Below are 21,562 nucleotides of genomic sequence, written 5' to 3'. Positions count from 1 at the left end.
TCACTGTCTCTCTCTCTCACTATCTCTCTCTCTCTCTCTCTCTCTCTCTCTCTCTCTCTCTCATTGGTCTGCAGCTGATGGGGACGTGTCCACAACGTCACTTGTGGAAAAATGCCACATCATTCCAAGGGAACTTTCAATGCAGCCCCCACCCCTCCCTTCACACACCCAAGGCCATGACGAGAGCCCTCAACTCCCTGCACACGCAAAACGTCCACTTATACAATTCTGCACTGTACCACACCTGCGAGAAGCGCCATCCCATAGGCCACAAATACCAAGCGTCATGAATATGCATGTGAGAAGGGACATAGTCCTATGCGGTGAAGGTAATCCGATCGTCCCGATGGATTAATGACCATAGACGGATCGAACATGCCCAATTAAGCAATGCACGAATGGAGTGAAAACGGAGAGATCTTCCGCCAGACCGAGGGATGACCGAACGGCCGCTGGGCCAAAGGTAAGACTGACGGGGTGAAGGAAGGATTGTCAAAATGATGTTTGATGAAGGGGATTACACTGAACAACAAATTTCAAAAAATTTTTTTTACTGGAGATGTGTAAAGTGATTAAGACTAATTTGGGTACGCTGATTTCAAAAATCATAACCGTTTTGCTGTATCACGTTAGGATTTTCAGGAACAGAAATATTCCCATTGCCTAGAAGTCAGGATTTCAATGAAATTTACATATGTCTTTAACATGTCTATTTCGTACAATTGTTGTTAACTTGTGTTATATTTCTTTCTTTCAGATAAAGATGAGTAGGCGTTCCTCTACCAATCATCCTGACAACTTCTGTTATGTCTGTGGTCGGTATACCAAAAAATATCAACAGCGAAGTATATCTACAGCAGTGAAAATGAAGGCCGCCTACTTTCACTACTTCGGGTGTAAGATGGGGGACCAAGAACAGAGCTGGGCACCACACATCTGCTGCACAAGCTGTCACACAACCTTGACTCAGTGGTTGGTGGGCAAGCGCGCGAGCATGCCATTTGCGGTGCCCATGATATGGCGTGAGCCGCAGAATCATCATGATGATTGTTATTTCTGCTGCACAAGCATCGCCGGCTTCAACAAGAAGAATAAAGGTCACATCAAGTACGCTGACTGCGTCTCTGCTCGTAAACCTGTGCCTCATGATGACGAGAACCCCGTTCCAACACCTCCAGCTGATCAGAACATAGCTGTAAGCAGTGGTGAAGAGGATGGTGATGATGAACCTTTGAACCCGACACTCAAGAATCACACCTTCTGAACCAGGGAGACTTAAATGATCTTGTAAGAGATCTCTCGCTGTCAAAGGCGAAGGCAGAGCTGCTTGGATCAAGGCTGCAGCAGTGGAATCTACTTGAACCTAACACCAAGATATCCTTGTTCAGAGCACGTCACAGAGACATGGCTGAGTTCTTTGAGATGGAAGACACGATGACATTCTGCAGTGACATCAACGGTCTGTTGAAAGAACTTGGGTGTGATCACGATCCTGCAGACTGGCGCCTCTTCATCGACTCGGGGAAGAACAGCTTGAAGGCTGTTTTGCTCCACAATGGCAACGAGAAACCATCAGTCCCACTGGCTCACGCGTTCGGCATGACAGAGACCTATGAGACTATGCGGCAGCTGCTTGATTCCATCAAGTACAATGACTTCAACTGGCACATCTGCGGAGACTTGAAAGTGATGGCGCTGTTGTTAGGGCTGCAGTCAGGCTACACAAAATACATGTGCTTCCTTTGTCTCTGGGATAGCAGAGACGACAAGAATCACTGGACGAAGAAAGATTGGGAAGAGCGAAAAGAGCATGTACCTGGTCGACACAACGTGAAGCATGTCGCCCTTGTCGACCCAGCCAAGGTTTTCCTTCCACCATCCACATAAAGCTCGGCTTGATGAAAAGTTTTGTACGGGCAATGGATCTGAATGGGCGTGGGTTTTTATACCTCAAGGAAAAGTTTGGCAACACCTTGTCGGAGGCCAAGATCAAGGCTGGTGTCTTTGTTGGACCGCAAATCCGACAGATTATGAAGGACGAAACTTTTCCGACAACTCTAAACCCCAAAGAGCTGGCAGCGTGGAGGAGCTTCAAAGCTGTGACGGACAACTTCTTGGGGAACGAGCGCGCGGACAACTATGAAGAAATAGTGCAGCAGCTGCTGGAGTCCTTCAGGAAACTTGGCTCCAGGATGTCCCTGAAAATCCATTTCCTACACCAGCACCTGAACTTCTTCCCTGACAACTTGGGAGCAGTCTCGGACGAGCACGGCTAGCGATTCCACCAAGAGATTTCACTCATGGAGACGCGTTACCAAGGGCGGCACAACCCGAACATGATGGGCGATTTCTGCTGGTTCCTGCATCGTGAAACTGACACAGAGCAGCACAAACGCAAAGCCAAATGCCTAAAGCATTTTTAATTACATTCTAGTGGAGTTTTTCTGTAATTTCTATAATTTTGAAGCATTCATGATGAAATAAATGAATAAATGAATTTTTGTAAATTTCATTGAAATCCTGACTTCTAGGCAATGGGAATATTTCTGTTACTGAAAATCCTGACGTGATACAGCAAAACGGTTATGATTTTTGAAATCAGCGTACCCAAATTAGTCTAAATCACTTTACACATCTCCAGTAAAAAAATTTTGTTGTTCAGTGTTATTGGTGGATCATTGAAATGGGCCGATGGGGTAAAGGAGGGAAGATTGAAATGATGTTTGATGAAGGGGAGGTAATTTGAGAAAGGTGGGTGGGATAGACTGATGGTGTGAAGGAGGAATGATTGAAAAGTAACAGAGGGATTGAACAGAACGATTGTGTGAAGGAAGAAAGATTGAAAGTAACAGAGGGGGAGGGGGAGGCATTACACTGGGAAAATATAGCCTAGCCAACGCATGTACCCCCCTCCCCCCCACCCCGAACATCCCTTCGACAAGGGACCAAGGATGATATCCACAAAAACTATTGAAACTGGAGGGGGGGCACTCGGTAGAGTGCAAAACCTCCGCCGCCAATACTGCTGGGTCACTTAAGTGAACCTGATATCCTATTCATTGTAGGTCAAAATGGATCAGACTCTACTGAACTACGATTGAATAAACTAAACTAGATTGACGTGCATGTAGAAATGCCCAAAAAAAAAATCGAAATTTTTTTGAAAAAAAAGGTGCAAAATTTCTGGGGTTTTTTTTCTCTAACAAATTTTTTTGGGGGTTGGAAATCACTTAAAACATGTATAAATGCAAAAAAAAATTCTAATATTTTTCAAATAAAATCAATTTTTTTTTATAAAAGTTGCAAAAATTATTTTTTTCTCTCTAACAATTTTTTTTTGGGGTTGGAAATCACTTAAAACATGTAGAAATGCAAAAACAAAAATTCAAATATTTTTTCAAAATGGCCGCCATAGCGGCCATGTTGGACTTTGAACCAAGTCCAAAATCTAATGGCAAGATCCTTGGACCATACCTAATCCCCCCCCCCCCCACCAAGTTTCGTCGAAATCCGTTCAGGAGTTTTTCCGTAATACTGTTCACAAACAAACAAACAGACAAACAGACAGGGGTGAAAACAGTAACCTCCGATCTTCGATGGCGGAGGTTAATAAGTTTAATAAAAGGGTGTGTAAGAAACCAGGGAAGAGAGCACATGAAACAATAACATTTGCGAAAAAATTTGCGAAGACGAAGAAGACATCCCGATTGGAAAATACATCACGCTTATCTAATATGTTCTTTACTTCTTTGGGTTCCTTCTTGGTCTTATGATTATGTTTGTGCCATATCCTGATGTTGTGTGGACTGTTCTTCCCCGCTGACAGACCTCTGGTAGCTTGTTCATGTTGCTGCGTTTGAGCCTGGGGAGTAACTGCTAAAATCTATCTGTTCGGGTTCTTCCCGACATCTTTGTTCTTTGTTTCTTTCATACTTCTTTCCAATTTTTTCACAGTTCTCTTTATTCATTCTAATCATTTCTTTTTCTTCTCTTTCATCTTTTTTACTCTCTATTTCTCTCTTTTGTTATGTATCTGAATTATTGCAGGACATTTTCTGTAAGGCTCACTTGGCTGCGCCTGGATGGGTTTGAGGGTAGTGGAGTAGCAGCTGAAGCCAGAATCCTAGCCACGTTCCTCCTGATGATTCCATCTTGGCTCTTTACTTCTTCGGGTTTCTTCTTGGTCTTCCGTTTGAATATAAAGAAAAAACTTTGTTTGTGTGTTTGTTTGTGTGTTTGTTCATTTCTGCACTCGCACCTTGCAGGAACCAGTGTAACCAAACTTTGCATGACCTCCTCTTTCATCCAGAGGAAGCTTGAGAGCTAAGTTTGGATTAAAAAAAAATTAAATCAGATAATTGGCCTTCAGGCCTCAATCAGGTCTTGTGCTAACACACTGCCTGTGTTTTTTCCCGGAAGTGATCGAGTAATATGTATTGTGAAGATCATATGTTGAGGTTGTAATGATTTGTTGTCAAAAACACAAATTTGATTACTATAATATTTACACGTATGCTTGTTATTAAAAAGATTGCTTTGTACACATTTATTATAACACTTCCGTGTTCAGGTCTCGAGCCAGTATATTACTTACACAGTGCCACGATCAAGTCATATCTATTGTAAAGATCGTATGTTGGGGTCATATTTTGTATGCAAGCTAATAATGGAGACTGTATATTCCCTTGGTAATTTTATCCCCTACCTCTAATCCTCCCTTTCTCGATGTGATCCCTCTCATGCTTTTTTAACTTTAATGTAGCGTGTCACGAAGATCAGCACAGTAAGATGCCCACTGGAGCATTTCTGGAACGTCAAAAGGAACACTTCTGGTAAGAAATATCTTAACCTACTTTACTTGCATTATAAATACTGCCAAATGCCACCTAGACAGAACTCTTATGGGCAGAAATAAGTTGGATTAAAAGAGAATGGCAGTCTACAAGTCACTTGAGACTCTAGAGCAGACACAGGCTCGGCATGAGGATTAACGTGCAAGACAAGCAGCCTCCAGGTCAGCTGAGACTACAGAGCAGACACAGGCTTGGGTTGAGGATTAGCGTGAAAGGCAAGCAGCCTCCATGGCAGAATGTTGGGCATCCTTAGAAGGTGAAGCATTTCAATACAAGCCAAGTGCATTTTGCAATGCGCAAGATTGGTAATTCATACAAAACCATACAGCCAACATTCCCCAATTTATCGTCCAGGAAATATTTCAATACAGAGCGCGTTGAATTTCCCCAGGCAACGCCGGGTACTTCACCTTGTAAATTATTAAAATAGCTCCGCAAAGCGGGCGTAACCCCTCAGCCCATGAATTGTAAAAGGAAGCAGTGATATCACGATGATGCAGTCAGTTAGAGCACGTTGGATGTCATATCGAAAATCAATCAGACTTCAAGATAGATACCATGGCGGCTAGTGAAAATTGCAGCGCGCCCATTTTCGAAAGGAACCTTCCTCTACTCAACCCCAACACACCCTGCAAAAATGGATTTAATCGGAAAAGGCGTTCTTCTCGAAATCGACGGAAACCAATTTCAAGATGGCTGCCATGGAGGCCACATTGAAAATCGCAGTACGCCCATTTTCGAGAGGAACCTTCCTCTACTCAACTCCAACACACCCTGCAAAAATGGATTTCATCGGACAAGGCGTTCTCCTCGAAATTGACGGAAACCAAAAGTTGACAGACGGACACCCGGACGGACGACACCCGGACAACGCCTGTGACGACAATACCCCTTGGCCCAATTCGGGCTGAGGGGTAAAAATCTCTGTCTAAGCTGAGGTTTATCTCTGACCGGTCTGGGCGAACTCTGTGTTTGCATCCCCAAATTCATGGGACTGGTTCCTCCTACTGTTGGGGAGGGGTGAGAGTTGAAGTGGAGGTTTATAAAGAACCCCGATGATGCTCTTGTAAGGAATTCAAGTGAGGGGAGACCTCACTTACTCCTCACTCTCCGGATTCTCAGCTGAAACTCTTGAATCGGACCTCACCCATGAAGTTCCCAGATTTCAACTGAACTTTCTCCTCAGAACCCGGTTCAAACCGTCCCTCTGGTGACCTTGTCAGGCATGCTCATTGGTTGCCCGGCTCAAGTACACTGTCAACTGGTCCGATTCATATGAGAAACGTGTGGTCTTCGGCTTGAGAGCAGTTTGTTATCAGACTCACAGTGAAGAGAAAGGAAAAATGTCATTGATGAAATAAATAAATGAGAAATAAAGCACATTTAACAGTGAAAAATGCAAAAAGATTGAATGGAGAACAAAGTCCTGTCTTAGCAAACCTAAATTGGGGTTTACAATACATGGACTCTGAACATGTGAATTACGACATAAATAAATATCAGCTCATGAACACCCTTTAACTCTAAAGAATTCACCCTGAACTAGAAAAGATCCCACACCCGAATCAAAATGGTTTTAGGCCACTTGGATCTACATCTTCCCAGATTCTTGCTCTCAGGTGCATCATTGAGGAAATACGTAATCACCAAAAATAAGCCGCTATAATCCTCATCGTCTTCAAGAAAGCCTTTGATATTATTCACACGAATAACCTTTTCCAAATTCTCTACACAAATGGCATCCCTGAGTTGATTGTGAAGGCCATACAAATTGTGTTTCAAGATACCTCCACAGTGGTACTAACTCCTGAAGGAGAGACTGCAACTTTCCAAATCAATGCTGGAGTTCTCCAAGGTGACCTGGTCACTCCATTCCTGTTTACCATTCCCTTGGATTATGCCCGAAGAACTGTGATAGGAGACTGGGGTGGTTTAACACTCTTTCTCTCTTTCTCTCACTCTCAATGTAGAAGTCACAGATATCTAGCACAGTACATTTCTGACCTGGACTTTGCTGATGCCATTGCACTGCACCGTGATGTCCTACGCAAAGCTGAACTTCTATTTAATAAGGTTGAAACTACTGCTAAGTCTATTGAACTGCTACTCAATTCTGAAAAAAACGAAGTAGATACACGTCAATCCTCCTGTTGATTGTGCTCTACTTACTGTTGATGGAAATCCGATAGAGAAAGCAAATGACTTCAAATACCTCAGCTCCTACACCAACATGCAGCATGATATAGAATGTGGAAAAGCTCAAGTTTGTGCAGCAGTTCACACCCTCAACAAAGTTTAGAGATCTCCAGATAGACAAAGCTAAGGATCTTCAAAAACTACTGTTGAGTTGATCCTTCTCTATGTGTGTAAATTCTGGACTAAAGGTAGATAACTTTTAAAGACCCTCTGTCTAAGCTAAGGTAGATAACTCTACACTATTCTACAAATGTTCTGACTGATATATTTCTCCGGCTTAAGCTTCATGTCATTATCACTACACCTACATTCACTAAGTCCAAATATGACTGACTGCGTGCAAGACTTCTCAGTTCTTTGCAATATTTTAATGATACTGAGGTCATTAACGTATTTCCATCAGTGTACATACGTAGTAGCGGCGTCATTGTCCATCTCTATGAAGATGATCGGCCTAAGTTTCATGTCTTGATGTACTCAATATAAGAGTTGAAGTGAGTCGGAAGTAGCTCCATTATCCTGAACGGTCTGAGATCGCTTTGATAGAAAGCTAAAAATCTTGGGCAAAATTGCATGGTTCACTCCAAGATTAATAACCTTTTCAACTGCAGTCATGTGGTTAATATGGTCAAATGCTTTGCAGAAATTGACAGCACAAAAATCCGCATAGTAGTTCGGTTTGTTGAGACCCTTGTGTATACAGTCCAACATACTTATTAAATAGTGATCAATGAAACATCTTTCAGAATACCAAATTTTTGAGGATCAATCCCCTCTTTAATATCCTCCATCACCCAGTTAGCTAAAATGCCCTCAAAGACATGAGCAATCACAGGTGTAATAGGGGGGGGGGGAGGGGGACAGAGTAATGGGACTCTGGCAGGTAGGGTTTCAATAAAGACGATTTTCAAGTAGGAAGAGTAGAACAAATTTGTGCAAAATAAGAATACAATTCAATTCAATGACAAGCTAGTAAAACACTTGGAATTTTTATTTCAATCCTGAAAAATCTCACTCACTTACTGTGTCTTAACACAAAGGACTGTCTGGCAAATCCTCCCATCCACTTTCTTAACAATCCTTTTTAGGAAGTTCAATCACTAAAACTCTTGAGCCTCACTATCACCCATGATCTTTCTTGGGCAAATCACATCTTTAAGGTGGCTTCCAAAGCCCGTCGCCAGTTGGTTATCCTGCGTCATACAAAATCCTTCCTTGGAACACCTGAACTCTAATCTACATTCAAGGCCTTCATCCACAGCCTAATGGAGTGCTGCTCTCTCTCTCTCCTCTGGACTGGTTCTCTGCCTCACACTTTGCTCAATTTGAAGACCTTCAAGATAATTGGAATCTCCTGTGATGAAGCTGAATCACTTTCACATCGCAGACAGTTCTGTGGTCTCTTTTTTATTGCTTCCTTCTTGGTCTTGCACCTTCTGCTCTTTCCGTGCTCCGTCCCCCTCCTCCCCCCTAGATCTATGCAGGGGTGCATGTGGTCTGCCAGCAACCCTCTTCTGGTGAAACTCTCAAAATCCAGAATCACAGTCCACCTCCGCTCATTTGTTCCTCCTTTTTTTTCCCCGCTTCTTGAACCAACATTCTTCTCCTCAATCTCGTGCTTCTCTTCAGGTCTTCAAGACAGTTGTTCACCACCATCTCAGATCATCCTCCGTCCAAAACCATAATCTTTCCTACCCTCGTTAACCCACCCCAAGCTGACATTTTTCCAAGCTTTCAGTTTTTCCGATCTCACAGTTGGCGGCTGTATCCATCGATTTTGTCAACCCCCCTGTGTCCTCACCGAGCCCTCATTACTCCCCTAATGCCTTATTTGTCAAAGTCTGCCTGTATTTGTTTCTAATCCCTGCTGTTGGTGTGTTTCCCTCTCTCGTTCTATTGTTCCTCTTATTCTGTTACATTCTGTTATATCCTGATCCATTCTGTGTTGCATCTCCTCCACAAGCTTCAACATTGTATTCAAAATTTTTCAATTTCACTCATCAGCTTGTCAGTTTTTTTGGAAGTGTAGTATTCGCTTTCCCAATCTAGTTCTATTTTTAATTTGTTCGTGCCACTTTCCTGGTTCCGATTGCTTCAAATGGTCAATCTTGCGATGAAAAAAATTAATCTTTGCCGATTTAATGAAACGTTGAAGGTCATTTCGTAGACTTCTGTAGGTATCAGACCCTCGTCTGAATGCCGTATCATAATGACCCAAGAGTCTGTAAATACTCTTCATCGTCCATGGCTTGTCACGAGGACGTTATCTAATCATAGTTTGTTTAACATGATATTTATATTGATGATTGACCTCATGGCATAAACAGCACGATCCTGAATCATGAATCAGTCATCATCGATTTTAATGGATTCCAACAGCAGTAACAATGACACCAACAACAACAACTGCATCAACACCTGCAATGCTGGCAAACCCAGGAGAGATTCCTTTGTTTTATTGACAGTGATAGCTGTACATTGTTTTCAGGATGTGTGAGCTTTTTCATGTTCTAATTCTAATCCCCTGTGGATCCTTGTCTTTCTGTCTGGCCATTCTTTTTGAACATGAGGATGAATGCACCTCCAGTGAATTGAACCCTTTATAATAATATGTTTCACATGATTCCACAAATTAATGTCAACACGTCACTTCAAATCAACCGTAATCAAACTGTAATTGCACTCGCATCATTGGGATATGTCATGGGTATTTCTTACAGAAAAATATACAAGAAGTGTCATACCCAAACGGTCATTTTCAACTGCCGTATCCGTGTTATCGTGGCTTTTTATTCGTGCAATCACTTTCTGAACGGGATAGATGAAAAGTGAAGACTGATTGGCCAGGCATAACATATGAGATTAAGCTAATTTCTTATCGGGTTCATGTTGCCACTGTGCTCAGGATGTACATATGTAATGCTGGCAGGATAGCAAAGAGGTATGTGCACCTGCCTGGGCGATCTAACATGGGTTCAACTCTCGACGCAGTTATAAACTGTCATCCTGGTGTTTTACAGGAAGGGCGATACATCAATGTGTGTGCCGTCCCAGGACATACTTTAAACTGAGCGTCCCGCTGCTAGCATCAGTTGGCGGACATTAAAGACTCCATGGTTTCCTTCGTAAAGAGTGGGTAAGTTATTGCCCACTCCTTGGCTAAATTCCAAATTCCTGTCTTCTTCAGAAGAATGTCAGGCCTGACCAGCTTTTTCATGAAATACTTTGACCAAAAACCTTCCCCAGCTGATCCCACAAGAAAGGTGAGAATAATTGTGGCTGTTAATAAAGTCGTATGTATATTTCTCTTTTACAGTGATGGATTGAGTTCACGTGCAAGGAATTTCAGCAGAGGAGGCCATTAGTCCCATGAAGTCTGTACAATGGTTGCCATCCTATGGTCGTTTGTCTGTGCTCTATCCTTCTTAAATGCTGACCATCAAGAAAGAAAACAGTACATACCATTTTAAAACTCTTTGGTATGACTTGTCCGGAGTTCAAACCGCCAATCTCCATGACTCAGAGCAGACACGTTACAGAGTCTAGCGAATAGTGATCTAAATGTAGCACAGTAAAGACAAAGACATTAATTGACATCAATGCACCACTTTTCCTTGAATGACAAAGGCATCGGCAGCCAATGGGTAGACACATATTTGAAGCTAGGTTCTCCAAATCATGAGCCAAGGGTTCAGACCGGCAAATTAATAGGCGAACCCAAATCCTTCGCTCTCACATCCTTTCGGCTTAAAGGTGTGCACTGTGCTCATTACAGGTATAACCTTGCCATGTTGGTTTCTATATTGTCACCATAAGCTTTCGGAAGTTTGGCAATCAGGGTTTAATGTTCACATTTTGAATAATTAATGCTCTCAGAGAACCGAATGCACTCTTTGTAAATATTTGTTGCTGCTGGCTTTGTTTGAGTGGTTTGTGTGCATTGTGCAAGTGCCTATTCATCACTTATTCTTTCCCATGCATAGCATTTCACTGTTTATCTTGCATTGATTCAGGGTGAGGAATAAAGAAACAAAGTAATCGATGTGGGTGGGTATCCACCTTGGAAATTGAAAGTTTTCTTTAAAAGGTTGATATTATGATGAAGGCTCTGTCCTTGCTTGCCATGTGACTAAAGAAGTGACATTTAATGATCAGACATGCAGTGGTCTGTGAGACTGTCGTCTTTATGACATATACCGTGTCCGCAAGAAATGCAAGTGACACAACAGGCTTATAATGCTCCCAGTGAAGGAGTTGATATTTATCCCATATGAAAAAAAACGAGGGAATATTGTAATCGGCTCTGTCTGCCTGTCTGTCCATCCATCACGCTATCTCCTCCTGAACAGTTGTGCAAAAATTCCCCAAACTTAGTTGTGATCATCACATGGCAAGAAGGTTCAGAACAGTAACATTTATGGCCCCACTCCCTGGAACAGGGTCAAAAGGTCAAATACTAAAATGAAATTACATGCACGTTTTTAAACATTTTTTAAAATTTCACTTCGTATGTATTACCATCAACATTGTGGGACACATGGAATATATAATAATATAGGCCCGGTTGCAAGTCACTGTCTGCATTTCCGATAGAAGAGACGTCATTACTCTTTTATGAAAAATGTTTTTCCATTTTTTTTGTCCTGAAAAATAGACCAGAGTTAACACACAGTCATGTCAAAAGTTTGGCTTTTAAAACCTTTCTTAAATCATCCTTATGAAGGGGAAGAGCCAAATATACAAACACACACTATGTTATATATAGGTAGATTAAACACACACTATGTTATATATAGGTAGATTAAACACACACTATGTTTTATATATGTAGATTAAACACACACTGTGTTTTATATAGGTAGATTAAACACACACTATGTTTTATATAGGTAGATTAAACACACACTGTGTTTTATATAGGTAGATTAAACACACACTATGTTTTATATAGGTAGATTAAACACACACTGTGTTTAATATAGGTAGATGAAACACACACTATGTTTTATCAAGGTAGATTAAACACACACTATGTTTTATATAGGTAGATTAAACACACATTATGTTTTATATAGGTAGATTAAACACACACTATGTTTTATATCGGTAAATTAAACACACGCTATGTTTTATATAGCTAGATTAAACACACACTATGTTTTTATATAGGTAGATTAAACACACACTATGTTTTATATAGGTAGATTAAACACACACTATGTTTTATATAGGTAGATTCAACACACATTATGTTTTATATAGGTAGATTAAACACACACTATGTTTTATTTAGGTAGATTAAACACACACTATGTTTTATATAGGTAGATTAAACACACACTATGTTTTATATAGGTAGATTAAACACACATTATGTTTTATATAGCTAGATTAAACACACACTATGTTTTATATAGGTACTGCAGATATATATGAAATTGTTACAGATCTGGGGTTCAAGTTTCACCACGAGGGGAAGCGCTCGAGTTCCTGCCGAACACCAGGACCTGAGTCCTCAGGTCCGCAACGGCGGGTTACTAAGCAATCATAAACACCAAATGGTACTGCCAATCCGGCAGGGTTACATTATTTCGCATGATACCTTACCTATGGACGGCCGCACCAGGGGGGGGGGTCTCGTACCATCGATGCATTCTCTAATTACTCATGGGATCAGTTGCAGCCAAATGGAACTGTGAGTACACATTGGCTAACAAGAGCCAATCAGTGGGGTAAAACTTCCTGGCTAGCTGCGTGCAGACTATGCTGGACCAATGGAGGAAAGGACACTACGAGCTTGTTGCATTGCAATAACAGGGAATTTATTCTTAAAGAAGTATGAGGAAAGCTATGTGGCACAGTGAATACAAATGTGCCATTTTAAAAAGGAAGATATGTATCGCAGGGGCATGCTAGATTTGTGAGGTGCAGCAAAATACATACAGTGATACGATTAAACAAAGGAGACAGTGCAGAGCTAACCTGATACTGTCTACTGAGACACTCTTACTTATAATAACAAAACATGTGCCATCAGAATCATCCTGTGGAAGGGTAGATGAGAGGGAGATAAGAGAAGGAGAAGGTGTTTGCGATCTCTTTGGCTCATCAAGCGGGGTTGATGAACCCATGCTGCCCAATCGCTGAGAGAGGGGTCAAAGAGGAGAATTACTGGTTGGTGTCTAAGGTGAATATTTGAGGAGGTGAGGTGCAAAGAGGAAACTGGAAAGAGGTGTGCATCTGTGGGGTCTCCCTGAAAAGAGCGGTTTGTTGGGACTTGCCTTCACAAAGCTCCTTTCATGTCTAAAGCAGACGATTGTAAGAGGAACAGAAGGTTAGAGAAGACTGCTTAGCTGATGTGTGAGGTGAGAGATTATCTTTACTTGTAAGTGTTTGTTGGCTTGGTCTTAATGAATACACCTGGTATCGCACCTGGATTGCTCGCTTGCCCAGTGCTCCGTTCCACAAACTCTGCTCCACAAGCTCCGGCCCACGGCTCCAGCACCGTAACACCAGCTCCGAGCTGCCTTTTGTCACATACTGCCGACAAAGCCAAAAGATTCTGCACTCTCATCTGGAACACATGGCTTAAATAGTTACTGGGCAGGGTTGGAGCTTCAGTGTGGATCAAAAGGGTCATTGTCTCGGATTTGCAGTGCCCCCATTGGAGTTGTCTAGGATTTTCAGTGCCCCCATTGGAGCTTGCTCGATTCCTCCAGCACAGGCACCGCCCACGCGAGGTCACAACCACAAACATGCCTGCAAAACCTCCTGGACAACACACGTCATGGACCTCCGCACTTCACATTGGGCTGGTGTTTTCGGCTATGCTTTCCTTGTGCAAACGTGCACCAGACACCTAATGGGGTCACAAGCAATCGGAGTGTCAGGGCTTCGTGCAAGATGTTACATGGCGATTAGCGCATATTCACGCTTTGACTTACAGACATCTGAACATCCAGGTCTGAAGTGTCCGTCGCCGGTGCATTGTGCTTACTGCTCCCGCTACTCCAAAGGCAGCAGCGACCACCTGTGGTGACTGTGTGGTGATGGTTGTCAAGGCGATGGTAGAGGTGGAATGGTGGTGAGCCGTGGTTGAAGTGGCATGGTGGTTTATCAATGGCGAATGAATAGCGTGCTTGTGTAATGTTATAATGATGTGGAATGATAATAAAGGTGTCTTGATGTTGTGTGATCATTGTAGCGTTTGTGGGAAGAGTGTGGTGAAGCTTTAAGTGATGTGTCAGTTTGATTGTGGCACGCGAATCAAACCGGGATTTGGTGTGTGTATGCAAATTAGCTGTGTGTGCTTGATGTGCTTGTTTGTGTGAGCAACATTTGTGTGCAGAGAATTAAATGGGAAGGAATGGAGGGGAAAAAATACATAATCCCACGCAACGCCTATTGACCCATAAACCCATTACACGTAAGGGAAGAACTGCCTGAAACAAATAATAACAAAACAACTATCTTGGGAACCGCTATATGTTGTGTGCCATTGCCTTGGGAAAGGACGGTTTCTCAGAACCGTCTCAATATTTCTTTATTTATACACACGTTTGTTTGTTTGTGATATACTCCTCTGAGCTCCCAAGGTTAATCGCCATGAAATTTCATCGGATCATATTATTTACCACGTTGCACATAAATAGTGGTTTTAAACAGTCTTTTTCTCACAATTCATAAGTTATAAACACACGAGCTGTCTGTCACCTGTCGTCATCTCTGTGAAGGGGAAATCCACATTCACGGTGCTTCATAAAAAGCCCATTTTCTTTGGGATTTTAACCCGGATAACAATATAATTGGTGAGGTGGTGACCTCCGATCGTCAAATATGGTATCAAATGTGAAAAAAATAAATGTTAAGACATGACGGTGATCGGTTCGATTGGGGAAGAAGGAGTCACGTGACCTCTCAAATGCGCCAATCATTCAAAAATTGAACATAGTACAAACACAACCTATTCATCGATTTAATGGTAACTTTACTGCTCATCGAACAACATAACTCTCAAGGGTGAAAAAAAAGGTTACCATTTAGCTAACTTCACCAAATATCCATTCTATCGTTTAAAAGATCCAAGTTAACATAATGATTTCATTTTTGATCGTAGATGTTTTGATTAATTTAATCATGGATGCCTCACCTCAATGGGTGGAGCCGGTAACCCTGGCAACCATTAGACCCTTTATTACCCATTTAGACCTTGTTCAGACCTTTTAGACCGCTTCACACCCATTTAGACCCTTTTGAGACGTATAGACCTTCTTCAACACTTTTAAGACCCTTTGGACAATTTCAGACCATTTGGACCCCTTTTGCTCTTTTGCCCTTAGACCCCTTTAGACATTTTATCCAACTTTAGACCCTTTTTTTAAACCTTTTAAGACCCTTAAGCCACCCTAGGACCTTCCACACACCTTAGAAAATCTTTAAAAATCCACCAGAAATCGTTTTTGACGATCTTTTTCATGCACCATTTAGATCGCATCACAAGTTGCGATGACGAATTGAAACTGATATCCCAAAGTGAAACTATGATTTAAAAGTGAAGCTGAAATGACATCTATGGATCATGGAATGAGAAACCAGAATGAAATGCTGTGAGAAATACTGAATGGACATTGCCGAAAACAAAGCTGTGGGGAGTACAAAGAGAGGGGGCAGGTTGGGGACTGATGTGATGTGAAGAGGGAAATAGGTGCCTGTTGGTGGTCGGTTGGCATGGATAGAACTTTTGTGATCTTCCGTCAGGCGATAGGCCCAAAACGTGCCTAAATTGGTTTCCTAGCTGAGCTTTCATAATATCACCCTTACTCCAAGCTGTGTACAACAAGCATGGATTGGAAATATTTGCAATTGGAATGGAATGAGGTTGCCAAGGTTACCAGCTGCACCTACTGCGATATCTGCAAAATGAATATTTACACTGAATTCCTGTTTCTGCCAATACACACTTATTTGAGGTGAGACGTCAACGAACCCATCAGTTATGGGTACCCTGCTAGTATGTATGTATGTATATGTGTATGTATATATATATATATATATATATATATATATATATATATATATATATATATATATATATATATATATATATACAGTATATATGTTGAAGATGCCACTCTGTCGTTTTTCCTTTTTTTAAATTTTTCTTCGGTGTGAGTGGATGGGAGTGGGGTAGATCGGTGGACATGATAACTGCTTGATGTACACAGATTATTTTCCAACCTTATCAGAGAGGTATTAGATGGAGCAGTGACACGAGGTCTGAAATTTCACGGGTTTCAACGAGTTACAGCGAGATACGAAATGTTGTTTTGGAGATTTCATTTTAAGTGTAACCTCATCAATCCTCGCCACCCTCCCCCCACATCTCACAACTCAACCCTCTTAATTTAATTAGAAAACCCGTCTTTATCAATGTACGACCAGAATTGCTACTGCATTGGTTTGGAAAAAGAAATGGACATAATTTTTCAAACCAAATGTGAAGAGGGATGGTCACTAAAGTGGGAAAGAAGGTGAAGTGGCATTTAGGGTGTGAGCTCTTCAAAGCAAGAGAGAGCTTTGCAGAAGGGTTCACTCCCAAAATGTCTCTTAGTAATATCTCTTAATATTTGGTTGGGAAAATTAATTTATCTTCCAGTTTACTGGTGTTTCCTTTCCTCCTCTCTCCCCTCTTTTTCCTGTTGGCTCATTTCTTTGCTTGTTGGGTCTAACTGTGGCCGCACCACCATTGCAACTTCTGTCTTCTTACATGAGCCTAGATATTGCATATATAAAGTCAGAATTTCATGCTGGTATGTCCTGTGTCCAAGATATTTAAACACATCTATAATGGGAGAGGCTGGGTGATACTAAAAATGCGAAGTATGATTGAATGAAGATTCCCCCCCCCCCAAACCCCCACACACTTCCACCCCTGCTCCCAATAAGGAAGACTCAAGTCCACTCTCACATTCTCTGCTGTCTTTCAGATAGTAATGGCAGTGAGGCCACTGGCAGGGACTGTGGTTCCCAGGAGAGTGTCTCCATGGCAACAACGGACAGCATCTCAGGAATAAGCATAGACACTGTTTCCATGGCAACCTCAGAGAGCACCAGTGTGTGCCCCACTGAGAAACGAGTGAATGTGGCAGAGAGTACCAGGTAATGTTGTGTTGTTTTGAGATTTTAAAACAATATTTTTTTGGTCTCTGCCCTCTCAGAGTAAAAACAAAATGGCAGAAATCCCACACTGCTAAAAAAAATTGCATTGCTTTTAGCTGCCTGGTTAATATTTGGTGTCATAAAAGCTTCAGACACTCTCGATGTAAGTACCTATTAAGAATAAACTATTTCAAGAATGCATTGATTCACTAATTCTTATACTCAATCCAATGAAATGCTGTTTACTAGACTTTTTTTCCAATACACAAGGATTCTATTTTTTTTATAAAGGGAATAAAGGAGTGGGAGACAGACAGAAACTGGAAAAGAAAACAGAAGGAAAACAAAAAATTAAAAAGAGGACAAAAAAAATAAAATAAACCCAATGGCACATGAAGACAATCAAGCGGATGAAGTGCTGGATATCGAAATAGGGATGAGACAGAGTACGAGGATATGTACAGTACATTCAAGTAAGAAGTCACGTGACATTGAACGCATTGTGGGAAAACACACCTCTGTGTGGTCAAATGGCAGTCTCAGGTGAAAAGTAAAGAAGAGCCATTGTGTATTAACCCTTTTACATTGACAACTAGAACAGCACTAGGTAGAGCGCATACCTCCACCAGGCTGAACAGTTTACGTTTTGTACCCCACTGATAGGCTGGATCTGGATCCGGACGTGAACCAAAATCTTATCAGTTTGTTCTTGTCACCCACCCAGCTCATCCACCGAGTTTTGTCAGAATTCGTCCATAACCTTTGATATATCATGTAAAATATCGTTTTTGGTCCCATCTCTCAATGGTGAAGAATCACTTAAGAATTCTAGTGTCCGGATCTTCACCAAAATCGAACCAATTCGTTCCTTGTCACACACCCAACCTGTCCACCGAGTTTTGTCCGAATCCACCCATAACTTTTTTGAGATGTCCTGCTCACAGACAAACAAACAACCTGGATGAAAACATAACCTCCATCCACCTTCGGTGGCAGAGCTAAATATGACTAATTGATTCACTTTGTATGAAAGAAAAGTTTGTGTATTTAAAAAGAAGAGTCGACCTCATTGTCATGTGGCTTACTTGAACGTATCCTTCTACTCCTTTACATTCCTTACTCCATTGTACTGTACTTGATATGCTTGTCTGTCTTGATCTGTCTTTGGTTGTTGCTTGTTTTTTTGTTTTTTTTAACCTTTTGTTCTCTTTTGCAGTTTCTGTCCATGCCCCTACTCTGCCCCCCCCCCCTCTGTGCCTTTTTCTGGCCTCTCTGTCTGCATAATGTTTGTGTGCGTTTTTCCTTTGACAGTAGAGTAGGCCTGGGTTAATGCACATTATTTTGTGGGAAATGGCGATTCTCTCCATTTTTTAACTGCCCACACTCAAAAAGAGAAGAAAAAAAAATGCTAATGCACCTGTTTGATCTCCAAAATAAATGACATTGAGAAGGGTTTAACTGCTGTAGATGACATCTTTCTTGCAAGTATGAAAAGAGCTTTGTTCTTGTCGACCTCGGTGACCTTTTTGAATTATGTGGTCATAAATGCTTTCATTTCAATTCTATCTTTCATCAGCTTGTGCGGGAGAGGGCACGATGGAGCAGGGAAGGACGACGGTAGTGAGCGCAGCGACTCGGCTGGAAGCAGCTCATCTTTTGAAGAGCTTCGAGTGGAAGACGATACTTGGGAATCAACGGACAAAGGCACAAGAGGCAAGGCGGCCCAAAAAGGAGACCAAGATAAGGACGACGAGACGCCCATCATGTCTGAGCTGTAACACACTTTGATGCTTCACCATTGACTTTTGTGATGACGTCATTTCATGCTAGCACGCCTGTGTTTAAATCATGTTGATTTTTTTTTTTTGTCCTCCCACTTAAAATTACAGGTACCAAAACTCCCAGGATGCTGTTAATCACAACACTCCATAAATGTTTATCGCTGCACACCAAACCTCGTTCTGAAGTGGTGCATGGCTGACTTCCTTAATGATGGGTGCAACTTCGTTATTGAAATGAGAGCGGCGCCGCACGCACGCACAATGAGATTGAAGGAACCTACATAAAATGGATATCAAAACATAATGGCCGTGAGTCGTGGGTATTTATGTCGCATGCCACACACCGTCTCGTGCTTGTACCTCGTCACGATGAGCTTGCACAAGAATTCAGGATACTGGAGCAAAGTTCACTTTCAAACACAAGCCGCCATAGCTGTTCGATGCAAGCCAGACAGGGACTCGGTCTTCAAGTAAGTTAGGCGCTCCCTTGAAGTTTGCTGCCTCTGACGTTTGATATTGAAGAACATGCTGCTTGCTTTTACATTCGCCCTTTTCTTTAATGAACTCTTTCCTGACTTTACCCGTATTTTCTGAATGTAAACTAAACAAGTTTCCGCTTACGTTTTTGCACCAGGTCAATCTTAGTTTGCTTCAAGATGGAGTGACTGGGATGTTATTTGTTGGCCTTTAACCTCCATTTTTGGGAGGTGTAGAAGCATAAGAATGGGTCCGACTTCAGACCACATCCCAAAATCTTCTTGCTTCTGTGAACCGATGCAATCATCGTAAGCACGGGTCATTCACGGCGTTGCCGTGCATATCATTGTTGAGGACAAAGGACAATGTAGTCCTCATTCAATTGTGACGCATGTTGCACTTCCGCCGGTCCCAAATATGGGTAAACCGGTGAATTAAGGCTTCATACCTCTTTATCTTCCTCCTCTTGCACTTTCCGTTTTCCACCCTTCACTCTCCTTGCACCTTTCCCTCTCCCAACGCCCACCCTTTTTGATTATGATGATATGATTTACCGAACCACCGTTTTGTTGACTCTCATTGCAAAATATATTGTTGAATTGCCTTTTTTGCTTTATGGTTTTCTTGGAAACTGTACATTATTCCAAGGTTGTTTATAATGAAAGTATGTCCCTCGTCTTTGCACCGCTCTGACTTTATCACGCACACCAGGCTGTGCAACACTTTGGCTCGATCACACACCTGCCACATTGTGCACCGCTCCGATGTTCTAACCTCAATTAGCCCTTAAAGCAACACCTGTAATTCGTGTAATACTCAGAATAGGACATGTTTGTGATGAACACCGCAACACACTACCAGTCGTGAGAGCACAAAGAAAGTGGAACGATGATGGACATGTGGATGAAAAATTTGGATCTTTAACGTGCTGAAATTTTGACCAAAAGGAAATGCTGATTTCCAGATTTGTGACGTCATCTCCTTCAAAGCCATGTTAAACATGATTTCTTGATCTCTTGCTTATGCAGTGCACATTACCTACCAAATATTTAACAATTTTCCTTCTCCTTACCTTTATTCCTGATCCTAAGACATATATATATATATATATATATATATATATATATATATATATATATATATATGTATATATATAATGCTTTATTTTCTAGTTTTACATCCCCCTTTGTCTCTTCTATCTTATGTGTTTCTATTCTATTCCACTCCTTTCATCACTCCCATCCACCCTTGTAACATTTATGTGTAAAGGTATATAACCAGCTGCAGAAATTTCATGACACTGCACCTTGTTTCCTTGTTTCCTTGCATCGGCAAAAATCACAATGCGAGAATTGGTTCCCACAGCGTGTGCAGAAGAGAGAACAAATGTACATTTCTGTAAGAGAAAGGTATTCCTCACACATCCTTGAAGCGAGCTTGTCATGTCCCTGAATACCACTGCTGTGAGCACAGTGGGATGCACTATACAGGCTCCAGATAATCGCATTCCGAGCAGCTTTCAGTGATATGAAGTGACCGGCTGAGTTGGTGCTTACCGTAGGCCCTGCATCCCTTCCGTATCCATGATTACACGAGTATACTTGAATTCTTGAGGAACTTGTATCATCTTCCTCCAGGAATTCTTCTTCGTTATCGTTGCACTTTGACTTTCTGTTCATGGTGCTGGGGTTGAAGTCACGGCCAAGCGTTCTCTGTACCCCAGTCCTTCATTCTCTTACCTGGCCAGCCTCGTCATTTATATCCACCTGGTCCCCTTCCATCCCCTTCTTCCCCCCACAAACTCCACCACCTTGCATATAGCCCTTAGTTTATGATTGTGATTTTGGTGATTTACTCAAGTCACAGGCTTGTGTTGTGTCTTTATTGCTTATGGAGTTAAAAAAAAGTAAAATAAATCTTCATATAAGCTCCAATGTGTTGCAAGCTATGATTTGTTTATTGATTCCCCCCCCCCATGTACAAAATCTAGGCTCATGGGAGAATGAGATGACAGTGGGTATAGGGCAATGAAACTGACAGCGGGGCAACGCGTGGCTGAACCTTTCAAAAAGGATTAATGACCAGGAGGAGAGAAAT

General features: G+C 41.8%; 1 protein-coding gene across 1 annotated transcript in view; it reads left to right on the top strand.

Moving 5' to 3' along the window:
* TEX264 (testis expressed 264, ER-phagy receptor) overlaps positions 1-21,399 on the top strand; it is a 233,608-nt gene extending 212,209 nt beyond the window's left edge. Inside the window, exons 4-6 of the mRNA XM_085864029.1 lie at positions 17,036-17,207; positions 18,784-18,920; positions 19,097-21,399. Coding sequence (XP_085720155.1) covers positions 17,036-17,207; positions 18,784-18,920; positions 19,097-19,188 — 401 coding nt within the window. The 3' untranslated portion in view covers positions 19,189-21,399. The remainder of the gene's footprint in view (positions 1-17,035; positions 17,208-18,783; positions 18,921-19,096) is intronic.
* Positions 21,400-21,562: the final 163 nt, after the last annotated feature.

This window comes from Eptatretus burgeri, chromosome 18, assembly GCF_056783735.1.
Source record: "Eptatretus burgeri isolate ZD-2024b chromosome 18, Ebu_testis_v1, whole genome shotgun sequence".
NCBI lineage: Eukaryota > Metazoa > Chordata > Myxini > Myxiniformes > Myxinidae > Eptatretus > Eptatretus burgeri.
This window is presented reverse-complemented; position numbering and strand designations above follow the sequence as displayed.